The following is a 12,545-nucleotide window of genomic DNA, read 5'->3' as shown; positions in this document are numbered from 1 at the left end:
TGGTACTCCTGATCTGTTTATATTAAAACTGTGGGGAAACAATATTTCATGTAAGTGCTACATTTCCAGTAGATTGCACCTGACTTCAAAAGCTCGGCTTCATCTTAAGGGTCCTGCTTGATATTACAAAAGACTAATTTTAAGTCCGAGGACTCAAAATAAACATCATTTTTGAATAATAGATATATACATCAAAAATACATCTAAAAAGGCATTGGTTAGTGCTATTAAAAAGCTCTATGTATGTGCTCGGGTACATTTTTCTTACAGGCAAAACCCAGTGGAAACATTTAAATTCAATTTCTAGGAATTTGCTCTTGGGGAAATTCAGTCGAATGTTACCTGCAAGAAACAAACAAACAAACAAATAAACTTAAGTAATTCAATGATTTCTCAGGTGAGAGATTATCAAAATGTACAAGTAATCAGAGGCTAAATTTCACTTTGACCCATGTATTTAACATCTTGATTAAGCATTTTGGTACAACACTTACATATCCCCTCATTGCTTTAATTTTTATGATAACCTTTTTTAAATACTGTATTGGTACATTATAGTCTCACATCATAATGGGGTCTGCAATGACAGTGACATTATGAAAACCTTTAATACCCACTTCATTTTCAAAGAAATCTTATGTATCTTTTTGTATGCTTATGCAAATGTTTTTGTCTACAATTAGCTAAATTGATATGAAAAGGGAATCCAAAAGACATGCAATTAAAAAATCATAATAGATAACATACAAAACCAAATGCATTTTGAGAAAATTTCTTATAATGATTTATTTTGCTTCACAAAATTGGTTTTGCTCTAGAGCATTCACAGATGATATGCACTAAGTCTTTTTACTCTCTATCCTGAGTGAAATGGCACTGTGCCATTGCAAATTGAACTGTTTATGTCTTTTATTTGATCTTATTCACAGATAAATATTTTAATGCCTGTGTTTTTATAGTTATTTTCTTGCAATCATTCCTAAACTGTTTGAAAATCTAGGCACATCTCTAACTAACTAACCATGTAAACAAATAAACAAACAAATGCGGGTCTACCCTGCTAACAAGGAGCACTCGCAAGAGCTGGGCATGACAAGGCTGCTGGGCCTACCTAACCATAGGCTAGAAGACCCTGGGTTCTTCCCTTCTGACCCGCATGGAGCTGACAGGTCCCACCCCTTGCCAAACTAATTCCTACCTATTCTTCATGTTACAAACATCTAACTAAGTCATGTCACCAAGTTCCAGTTTCTTAAGCATTCTCTCTAGGTGTTTATAGGGCTTAATGAGTAAGGTAGGTAAATGTTTGGTGTTTTTTGTTTGTGTTGTTTGTTTTTTGTACTGGGGATGGAACCCAGGGGCATTCTACCTTCGAGCTACACCTTCAGCCCTATTTTTTATACTTTATTTTGAAACAGGATCTCATTGAGTTGCAAAGTGCCTCACTAAGCAGCTGAGGCTGTCTGCGAACCGCGATCCTCCTATCTCAGTCTCCCAAATGCTGGGATTACAAGCGTTCGCCACCACTCCTGGCTTAGGTAAATGTCATTTTGATAACTAAGAAGTATTTCTAAATCTTCTATAATCTACAAGCCTAATGGCCTGGTCTAGTAATGCCATTCTCAAGTTTATAGTATGACATACAGAACATGAATCTCTCCCTACCTTCCACATCAAAATAATGTTCCCTTCTAAATAAAAGAACCTACTGAAACCACTACTATCCACATCTGTGGGGAGCAGTGAGCAGGTGGCAGCTTCTCTGTGTAAAAGTGCCTGGAACACATGCTTGCTATGTAAGTTATTTGAGTGCTACCTTGATATCAACCTATAAAGTAATCTGCAAAGAAATCACAGGTCTAGTAAAGCCTTGGCTGGCTTCAGGAGAAAAATCTAAGAAAACAACTAAAGGTGGAAAGCTCTGACAGCAGAAGAGGGCTTCCCAGAGGCTACTCTGCCGCCATGGCGCAGGACCTGAAGCAGAACCTGGCGCAGACGCAGGGGTGAAGATTCCCTCACTGTGCTCCAGAGACATCACAGCTGAGCCCTGGACAAAGAAATGTGCTTCTGACTTCTCTCTGAAAAATTTCACACACATGGTGGACATTCATCAGAGCCCAGACAGTGCATCCTTGCCAGCTGGACAAGCAAAATACAGGGTTGTCCACCGTGTCTTCCTGTCCTCAGTAAGGAAATAAACAAGACACCGAAAATAGAGCAGACTGGATTCAAACAGTTCTACGTGGTCAGAAAACTGTGACTGTTTGGTGCTGCTGGCACTGGACGAGCACATGTAAGACACTCTGTTTATTACTTGGCTTAGGTATCATTGAAGCATGAGTGGGTTCCTAAACTAAGGAAAGGCCCCCACGAAAAGGGAGGTGGTGTCAGCAGCCAGTCAGCCTCCCTGCCCTGCCTCACCCCTGTCCTGTCCGTGCCTCCACCTAGCAGGCCTCCCTCTCCTTCCGCAGGGCTCTTGTGGGAGCCTAATTCCTTCTTGACGCCCCAAGCTTGCTTCTGGCCAGGCATCTGGCCAAGCTGGTTCTGTCTCCAAATGCATCCCGGATCTGCCCTTTCCTCTTCTCCCCACCTGCTCCCAACACCCTCCAGGGACCACTATGGTCTCCAGCTAGACCTCCACAACATCCTAATTGGCCTCCCTACTTCCAAGCTTTCTCTACTCCAATCCGTGTTTTCCTGCAGCAACTGTAAGGATCCTGTAAATAAACAAACCTGCCACTGCCCCTTCGCACTCGTTTTAAAGATTGAGCTCAAAGTCCTTAACTATGGCCCTGTGGTGAGGTGGATCACTACACACTGTCCTTCCTCCTCAGACCTACTACGCTCACACCACACTCGACTTTTCTTTGTTCCTTAAAGGAGCCAAGCTTGCCATTGCAGGCCCTTTTGATGGGGTTGCTTAGTTCCTGACACACACCTTTGCATCTTTCCCACCCAACACAACATCATGTCCTCAGTGAGGCTTGGGTGACCCTTCACATCATGGTAGCTACTCTGTCTCTCCTCGGTTCTGGCTTCCAAGGGAACACACAGTTTGCTTATGGAGTGGCAGAGAGTAAGACAAGGCCTGCCAGGAGGCAGGACAGAAGCTGGGAAACCAGATGCCGTGAAGCTTTGAGTGTGGCACAGCCCACGGGCCTCCGATGCGAGCTTAGGTGAGATTGTAGTTTGTGTCCGTAAGGCAAATTATGCGTCCTACTTGTTAATATCCTTCTTCTCTCTGCTTTGAGTCTGTGGTAGAGAGAACCTAGAAAGTGGACAGGATCTGGCCTATATTGCCTCCATAATTCTAAGGAGGGAACATTAGCGTGGAGGCGACAGCCACCTTCTCCTACAGCCTCTCTTTCCTGCCTGGCGCAGTCCTTTTCTTTTCCCTCTGCTTTTCCTGAGTGACGCCTTGTAGATTTTCCACCTGGTTTTGATAAAGGAGGCTAAGAGATTCCTTGAGGAGGCTGCAGGGGTGTGAATGTCCTGACAGAAGGAGCCTGGATGTAATCACCTCAATGGCCTTAAGTACTAAGGGAGGGGCCAGACAAGAGCTCATGTACAACCTACACAGAGTAGCAGCTTTTTTAAATTTACTGCTGAGGAAGCTACAAAGGGAAAATAACAAGGAAATGACTCCCCCGCGCCCCCAGTGACCCTGCGGCCTGCGTCAGTTCACCTGATCATGGCTTAAGCTTCATCTCCACTGTCCATGTCAATGTCCATCTCTTCTGTATCGGCAGCCCGGGACAGGATATCTGCCATCAGTGCTTCTTCCAATTTCTTGCGCACTTGTTGTACTCGCTCTTCCTGTTTCCTTTGCAAAGAACAAAAGAAAAGTACACTCAACATTGGCAAGCAATAAAACTTGCGGTTACAAACGTCCTTCCTTGCTTCAAAATCATTAGACTCCTGAGAAAGAAAAAAAGTACTGCCCTTTATCTAGGCTTTGCAAAACTTGTCTCTACTCTCACAAACCAGACACACCGCTAGCCTTGCCAAAGGGAGGAGTGCTCCCAGGCAGATATCTCTTGTCTCGTGGAAAACGCTGGAAAGAGCATCTTTACTTCAGTGGCTCTTTCCTCAGCTTTGACAATTTCAAGTAGGTGAAGATTTGAGTTTATTCCTATAAAGGATAATTAGAGAGACCTTGGGAGCAGGTAACGTGGGAAGTGAAGGAAGAGTGACTGCTTTGAGGAAACCCTGAGGAAAACACGAAGCAGGGACGTGGCGGGGATGGCCTGGCACTCTCCAGCTGGGTTAAGGGAGCATTTAACCTCTTAGGCCCCGAGGGGGTGCGGGCCACAGATAGGTCTATGTGGAACAGCCAGGACTGCAGGGGCCTGCGCACCAGGACAAAGACCGAAAAGCATCTCTTCTACTAAGAGGAGCTGAGTATGTCTTGGACATGCCCTGGGTCCCCGTGTTGGTGGTTGCAAGAGGAATCCAAAAGCGAGAGTTTGTGCTGGGCATGGCAGGGTGCACTTGTGATCCCAGTACTTGAATGAGACTCTGAGGCAGGAGGATTGTGTGTTTGTGGCCATCCGCAGCAACTTGGTGTGAGGCCCTTCACAAATTAGCAAAACTCTATTTCAAAAGAAAAGAATAAAACAGGGCTGGGGGTCTAGCTCAGGGGTCGAATGTCCCTGGGTTCCATTCCCAGCACCACACACACACACACACACACAAAGTGAGAGCTAATAATTGTGAGTCATGAACAAGATACAGAACAAAGTCCTCCACCCCATGCCAACATATATTCCTTGCATAATTTATTCCCCTAAGGGTAGGCAGAGGCTATTAGTATACACTTCATCTTTAAAAACAGAGAAAAAAATATCCAGGTGTGGTGGTGCACACTTGTAATCCCAGCATTAGGGAGGCTGAGACCAGAGGATCGTGGTTCATGGACGGCCTCAGCTACTTAGTGAGGCCCTCTGCAACGTAGTGAGACCCTGTTTCAAAAATTAAAAAAAGACTAAAATATAGGGCTGGGGGTATAGCTCAGACGTAGAATGCCCAAGGGTTCCATCCCCAGTACCGCAAAAAAAAAAAAAAAAAGAAAGAAAAAGAAAAAGAAAAAGAAAAAAAAATGAGAGTGGTACCCTGAGAGGGCAAGAGAAAAGTTTACACTCAGAACCAAGTGGTGAGGCAAAAGTTGAAAAAACACAAGAGAAGAGGGAGGACTGGTAGGTAAAGGTCCTGGTAAAAATAAGAAGAGAGGAGAGGTGAGGGCGGGGACAGGAGGATTAGTCTCCAGCAGGTGAGGCCCTCCCCTGAGAGCAAAGGAAAGAAGTCCAGGAGGATGCAGAGAAGGGGGTGGACATGACAAGGGAAACTGAGGGCCGCTGGGGGGAAAAAAGTTCTTTTTTACAACCAATAATTGAGGGAGAGAGATGGCGCTACAGTCCAAAATTAGGACAGGAGGAAGGTGGAGGAGAACTCCCCCAGTCAGGGAGTGCCTGCTCCCGTGGGCTCCGCCAGCCACAGCTCCACCTGGTCTCCCTCAGACCACTTTCCTCTGGGTGCAGGGAGACTGCAAGGGAGTGGGTGACCACACACCACCTACTGTGCGCCCCAGAAGCTCACGATGTCTTTATTAAACTACAAAACAGTACAGCGTTAACGGTATAATCTCTCACTTTTTAAATAATTTTTAAAAAAAGGGGTGGGCAGGGCTATGAGGTCAATCTGAGCCGTATCACCTTTGTCATATTAAAAGAAATTGCTACCATTTTCTTTTAATGAAGCAGGGTCAAGAAGAACACGTGTTTATTTCTTATATAGCGAAGCCTTCCTTCTGGACCAGTGACTCAAAGTTTATGCCAAATGCACATCAGTCTCCCTGGCAGCCTCAGACTTCTCATTAACAGTGTACGAGAACATGCACAGCTGGCCTGGAATCCCATCAGGAAGATACAGAAATTGGAGAAAATTGTGCTTTTAAATAAAAAACGATCTGTGTGTGTGTGCATGCGTGCGTGTGTGCGTGCATGTGTGTGTGTGTGTGTGTGTTACTGGGGACTGAGCATAGGGGCATTATACCCCTGAGCTATATCCCCACTTTTTAATTTTTGTTTTCTGTTCGTTTGTTTGTTTGTTGTTGTTTAAAACAATGTCTCACAAGGTTGCTAATAGTCTCACTAAATTGCCTGAGGCTCTCAAACCTACAGTTCTCTTGTCTCAGCCTTCCAAGTACTGATATTACAGGTGTGTACTACCATACCTGATTTTTAAAAAAAACTATATCTTAAACACTAAGATTTGGCATTGATTTTCTTTTACCTTAAGCACTGAAATTAAAGTGCTTGCCTACAGTGACAGACAGAATATTATTATTATTATTATTATTATTATTATTATTATTATTGGCGGTACTGGAGATGGAAGCCAAGGGCATTCTACCACCGAGCTACACCCCGGCCCTATTTTTTATTCTTTATTTTGAAACAGGGTCTCAATGAGTTGCAAAGGGCCTCACTAAGTAGCTGAGGCTGTCCACGAACCACGATCCTCCTGTCTCAGCCTCCCAAATGCTGGGATTACAAGCCTGTGCCACCACACCCAGCCTCGGCAGACAGAATTCTAAGGTGTTCCCCAAGACTCCTCCACCCCACCCCAACATATATTCCTTGCATAATTTATTCCCCTAAGAGTGGGCAGAACTTGGGGATATAATGGGCATTACTAATTAAATGAAATTGAATTAATCAAAAAAGATTAACATAGAAGGCCTGACCTAATAAGATCACTTAAAGGGGCTAGACCTTTCCTGAAAGATCAAGTATGGACACAAGCAGGGGGCCATGTGGCATGAACCACAGGCAGTCTTTAGGAGCCAAGAGCAGCTCTGTTCCACAGCTGTTTTAGGAGTCTTAGCCCTCAAGCCACAAAGAGTAAGTTCTACAACAACTATATGAGTTTGAAAGAGAATCCCAAGCTGGGCATAGTGGCACATGCCAGTAATCCCAGGTACTCAAGAGGCTAAGACAGGAGGATTGCAGGTTCGAGACCAGCCATGGCAACTTGGTGAAACTCTGTCTCAGAATAAAAAATAAAGAGGGCTGGGGATGTAGCTCAGTGGTAGAATTCCCCTGGGAAAGAAAGAAATATCCCAAGCTCCAGAAGGAAAGTGGTCCAGCCACCACTGACTCCAGCCCTGTGAGCCACAGCACAGACCCTGGCTGCTGAACCACAGAAGTGTGAGCTAATAGATGGATCTTGTTTGAAGATGCAGAATTTGTGAGATTCTGTTACTAAGTATTAGAGAATATACTAATGGATGAAAATATTATCAAACACACTAAAAAGATGCATACTTAATAGTGAGATCTTTAGTTGGAAGTATAATATAAACAGAATATTGGCTATATTATGAGAGAAAGAGTAGCAACTCCATTTGCAGTCACTTATTTTGAGCCTTTACTAATTCAACAAGTAATGTTTGCTTAGTAATTTGTTATAATAATCATATCAAATGAGAAGTTTGCTTGACAAATTTGCCCAAAAAGGAAATCTTCTAGATTTGGCTTAGAGGTAGTTCCCTCAACTACCAAGTGATCTGGCAGGAAAGTCATCAACATTCCCAGAGCCTCAGTCAACGCTAATGACTGGCCAATCCCTGCCGACTAATGGTATGCAGACCAAAAAGTAAAAGAACTTGTCCCCTTGAGTGACTGTCTTCCTGGGGGTAGAACAATCCAAAGAGCAATTACAGCCGGGCGTGGTGGCGCACGCTTGTAATCTCAAGACAGGAGGATCGCGCTGGTTCAAAGCCAGCCTCAGCTACTTAGTAAGGCTATCAGCAACTTTGTGAGACCCTGTTTTCAAATAAAATATTTAAAAAGGGCTGGGAGTATAGCCCAGAGGTGGAAAGCCCCTGGGTTCCACCCCCAGTACCACCAAAAAAAAAAAAAAAAAAGCCAGCCTCTGGCTTAAGAGACCCAGTTACCAAATATATATATATATATATATATAATATATCTGAGAATGTAGCCCGGAGGTAGAAGGGTTTCCAGGAACCCCAGTACCACAAAAAAAATAAATAAATAAAAATTAAAAAAAATAAAGAGCAATTTGATCCCTCACCTTGATTTTACATTTTGTTATTTAATTTATTCAAAAACAAAGTTGATCATAAATTCTATGCCATCAAAACACATGACTACAAATCTGAATTGTTTTATACCTTTGCAAAGGAATTATTTTAAAACCCAAGAGGAACTTTCCAATTATAAATCTAGTCAGATTCATACAGTTAGAAGTATTTTATGTCACCTTTTTAGATTTAGAAAAAAAATACAAATAGAAAATATATTTTTAAATTATATGATTCAAAAGTGCCATCTGCTGGTTTGTCTAGGAAAAACAGTAACATTTCAATTTACATTTAGAAGAGAGAAATGGTGAAGTATACATACTGGTATATTTTTTAAATATATATATGATATGTTACAGGCCATTCTCATCATTATAAAGTAACAACAGTGAAGTTCATGAATCCTAGACAAGAATTTCTTTGTGGCCCTACTATCTCAAACAGTTTTGTTTCTCCTGAGCAATGGTATGCTCATACTTTCTGGGTATTCATCTAAGCTAGATGTTTTCCTCATACAATTTGCTGATAAAAACCGTCTAAGAAAGAATAAAAGATGCTAACAGGTGAGCGTATGTCCTCTCTCATCCTGCCTGTTTTATTGCTTTACTCCTTGCTCTTTCTCCTGCGCTTCTATCTTACTGTGTGTGTGTGTCTCTGTGTGTGTGTGTCTGTGTGTGTGTCTGTGTGTGTGTCTGTGTGTGTATCTGTGTGTGTCTGTGTGTGTGTCTGTGTGTGTGGCTGTGTCTGTGTGTGTCTGTGTGTGTGTCTGTGTGCGTGTGTGTGTGTGTATCTGTGTGTGTGTGCGCGTGTGTGTGGCTGTGTGTGTGGCTGTGTGTGTGGCTGTGTCTGTGTGTGTGTCTGTGTGTCTGTGTGTGCGTGTGTGTGTATGTTATCTTTGGAGCCACCTTGGATTTTCACTTAAAGATAAATATATACATAAATCTTTAAATTGAGGTTAGTGAGGTAAACATAATACGATCAAGATGACAAAATCAAACTTTGAAAACACATGTGAGCTTACTGCAACAGGCTATTTGCTTAAAAAAGAGGCGTGCTTGCAGACAAAGGAACACAGGAGGCCCTCATAAAAGGCATGACTGAGCAGAAGGGGCTCACAAGAGCAATGTTCGAAGTCCCAGTTTAAATAATGCTACAAAAATATATGAAATTACCATTACCAGTCTCAGTGACACGCACAAGGAAGAGGAGGGAGAGAGGAGATCCAGGGGAAATGACCACGTGCTGTGTGCATGTCCGTTCCTATCACTCGATAACTCAGTGTGACATGTGATTACAATGTACTGATAGAAGATAAATAAATATTCCATTTCTAAATCTTTATTAAAAGAAAGACAGAAGCCTAAGTTGCAAAATGCACTATGAAAATGATGTGGCGATGTGTAGAGAGAATACAATTGTATATGGTCATTACGATCTTCTTTCTACCTCTTTCAAGCACATATTTGTTATACGAATAATTTGTCAAAAAGTATAACTTCCTGGTGGATTCACTTATAGGCTGAGGATCCTTTATCTGACATGCTTGGGACCAGGATGATCTAGGACTTTTCCAGCTTTCAATATTTACATATGCATAGTAAGACACCTTGGAGATGTGACCCAAGCCTGAACACAAAACTCATTTATGTTTTATATACACCTTGCACACATAGCCTGAAGGTAATTTTATAGAATATTTTTTAATAATTTTGTGCATAAAACAAAGTTTTATGGTATGGAAATTTTCACTGTTATGTAATGTCAGACCTCAGCATTTTGGATTTTTAGGGGTGTGTGTGTGTATATGTGTGTTGTTGTTGTTGTTGCGGTTGGACTCAAGGGCATTCTACCTCTGAGCTACACCCCCAGCCTGATTTTTTATTCTTTATTTTGAAACAGAGTCTCACTAAGTTGCAGAGGACCTCACTAAGTAGCTGAGGCTTGCTACAAACCAGGATCATCCTGTCTGGGTCTCCTAGGTACTGGGATTACAAACATGCACCACCACACCTGGCTTAGATTTTTTTTATTCAAGTAGTTCAACCTGTACTAGAAGTGACCCTGAACCTAATAAATAGCATAATATTAATCCACAGGCAAAAACAAAGTCTTTCAAACTACATCAGATGGCTTACCTAATATCTTCATCTGTGACAATGAATGCTTTGCAGAGGGGTTGGGATGTGTTAAGCCAAACAGCGGGGTTCTTTTCCACAGCAGCGGAGACTTGTCCTGTGATTGGGGCAGAGCTCGTGTGCAAAGCGCTGGCGACAGCAGATAGAAGGGTCTCATCGTTGCTACCAGGACCAACTCCTGCAAGTAGAGAGATACACTACTTAAAGAAAAAATTGTCAGTGTCCTGAGAAGAACTTACATGACCTAAAACAATAAACATTTCTGTGTTCGGGTGGGATCATATATTTTAAGTCAACACAAACCAAAGGAGCAAAAGATAATATAGTCACTTAGTGTATATTACACGTCAAAAAATTAACATTTACAGTAATGAAAGAGCTGAGCATGTTAAACTTTAGCTTTTAAAGTACATTTTCCAAGGTACCAAACTTCTGAAAAGTTGGCCACATTTCCTCAAGCGTCGACTATTTCAAGAACCTAAGTCCTTTATAAGGCATATCAGTATATTATACTCAAATATTCCCATCTAAGTATCTTAGAAGAGTTTCTACCTATTTTGTTTTTTCCTCTTTGTCTGTGTGCTGGTAGAAATTGAGCCTAGGGGTATTCTACCACTGAGCTATGTCTCCAGCCCTATTTTATTTTTTATTTTGTTTTGTTTATTTGTTTTAAATTTTTATCAGTGCATTGTAATCACACATTATAATAATGTTCTGAGTGATCAACACATACATGCACATGCCACTTGGTAAGTTTCTCCCTGACTCCCTATTATTTATTTTGAAACAAGATGTTGCTAAGTTACTACACACAGCCTTGAACGTTCACTGCAATCCTCCTGTCTCCACCTCCCAAATACTGCGATTACAGGTGTGTGCCACCAGGCCTGGCTAAAATGGCAACGATTTTTTTTTTTCTGTTTTGGTAGTTCTGGGGATTGAAGCCAGGGTCTTATGCGTGCCAGGCAAGTGCCCTACAACTAAGCTACATCCCAGCCTCCTTAAAGCTGTTAATATTAGTTTCCAATAATATTCTAGTGCTGATCTTGTTCGGGACTTGGAAGGAACAGTCGGGAAAAACATGCTGTCCCTGCAGCTTTTTCAAATGCCTAACAAAATATCCAGATTCACAGAATACCTGCACACCTTGCCTACTTGAAGCATACTGCCACCACAACCAAACTGAAATGAACTGCTTACATTCTAAAATTGTTTAACTAGTTAAAACAATAAATTCTAAGGATACAGAGAGAAGAGACAATAGTCCAACTGTGAATTTTAAGGATTTCTGAGTAATCCGTAATAAATCAAGATGTAGAAGCCAAAGGGCTGATACTTGAAAGTGACGCTTCTCTAGAACTCAGAGTTGCCCTGTGACCTGACAGGCAGGCTGGCAACGGAGACTGCCACCAGGATCCCACTATCGGCCTTCAGGGACGCAAGTGTGCGTGCCCACTGCGATCTCCTGCAACAGTTGGGGGGGGGGGCAGGGGCAGGAGGAATGCTGTCAGCTGTCCTTTTGGTGAGAGGATGATGGAAAGAAAAAATGCTGGGGCCAGATACAGCTGCAAGCAGGAAGCTTGGGAAACCCCATGCTCCTGTGCAGTCAGTACTGAAAGAGGCACAGGGGTCACACCGGATGATGAGCTTAACCCAGAGCCAAAGTGTTTAACAGAAAAAGAAGGTAACAAACCATGCAGAAGCATCCCTGCAACACATAAGATCCCCATGAACATTCTCCCTGGGTCCACAACACACAAGAGGTATACCAGCCAGGAGGCACATGATTCCACAAAGCGGAGAGGGGGGATCAGTCAGTTCTGAATCTACAGCAGCTAACACGGTGCCTGGCACACAGTAGGTTCTTAACAAGTATCTGCTCAACTAAACTTAGGTAATACCTTGAAGACCTTTAGGTAGCTCCATGGTTTTTATAATTTGTTCTGTTACATCTGATGCACTAAGTCCTTGTAGCCTCTTCTCCCAGAAAAGCTGTAAGGCAAAATATCACTGTTAATAGATACATTCTTGAGACAAGAAAGTAGCGCATCGATGCTGTTGGATAGTGAAATTGAAATCATGTCAATAGTTTCCTATAGTTTGCTCACTTTTAACTTTTTCCTTATAACAAGGTAAATTATACTCTAAACATGAATCACTTCAATATATCATAATGCTTTCAGATTAACATTACTCAAAATTTTTTTATTACTTTATGCAACCTATTCATTTGTTAAGGTATTATAGACTGTTATACCCCATGTACTGTATGTAGAGCTTGTAATTATCTTCCAAAGAGCATAGTT

General features: G+C 42.2%; 1 protein-coding gene across 1 annotated transcript in view; it reads right to left on the bottom strand.

Annotated features, from left to right (window-relative positions):
- Positions 1-250: 250 nt before the first annotated feature.
- MBD2 (methyl-CpG binding domain protein 2) overlaps positions 251-12,545 on the bottom strand; it is a gene marked incomplete at its 5' end in the record, with an annotated part of 85,144 nt that continues 72,849 nt past the window's right edge. Inside the window, 4 exons of the mRNA XM_080714752.1 lie at positions 251-342; positions 3,686-3,823; positions 10,240-10,417; positions 12,141-12,231. Coding sequence (XP_080570878.1) covers positions 3,697-3,823; positions 10,240-10,417; positions 12,141-12,231 — 396 coding nt within the window. The 3' untranslated portion in view covers positions 251-342; positions 3,686-3,696. The remainder of the gene's footprint in view (positions 343-3,685; positions 3,824-10,239; positions 10,418-12,140; positions 12,232-12,545) is intronic.

The sequence above is a fragment of the Muscardinus avellanarius genome (genome assembly GCF_963383645.1).
Source record: "Muscardinus avellanarius genome assembly, chromosome: 17".
NCBI lineage: Eukaryota > Metazoa > Chordata > Mammalia > Rodentia > Gliridae > Muscardinus > Muscardinus avellanarius.
Note: the sequence above shows the minus strand (reverse complement) of the source record. Positions and strands in the feature narration are given on the sequence as shown.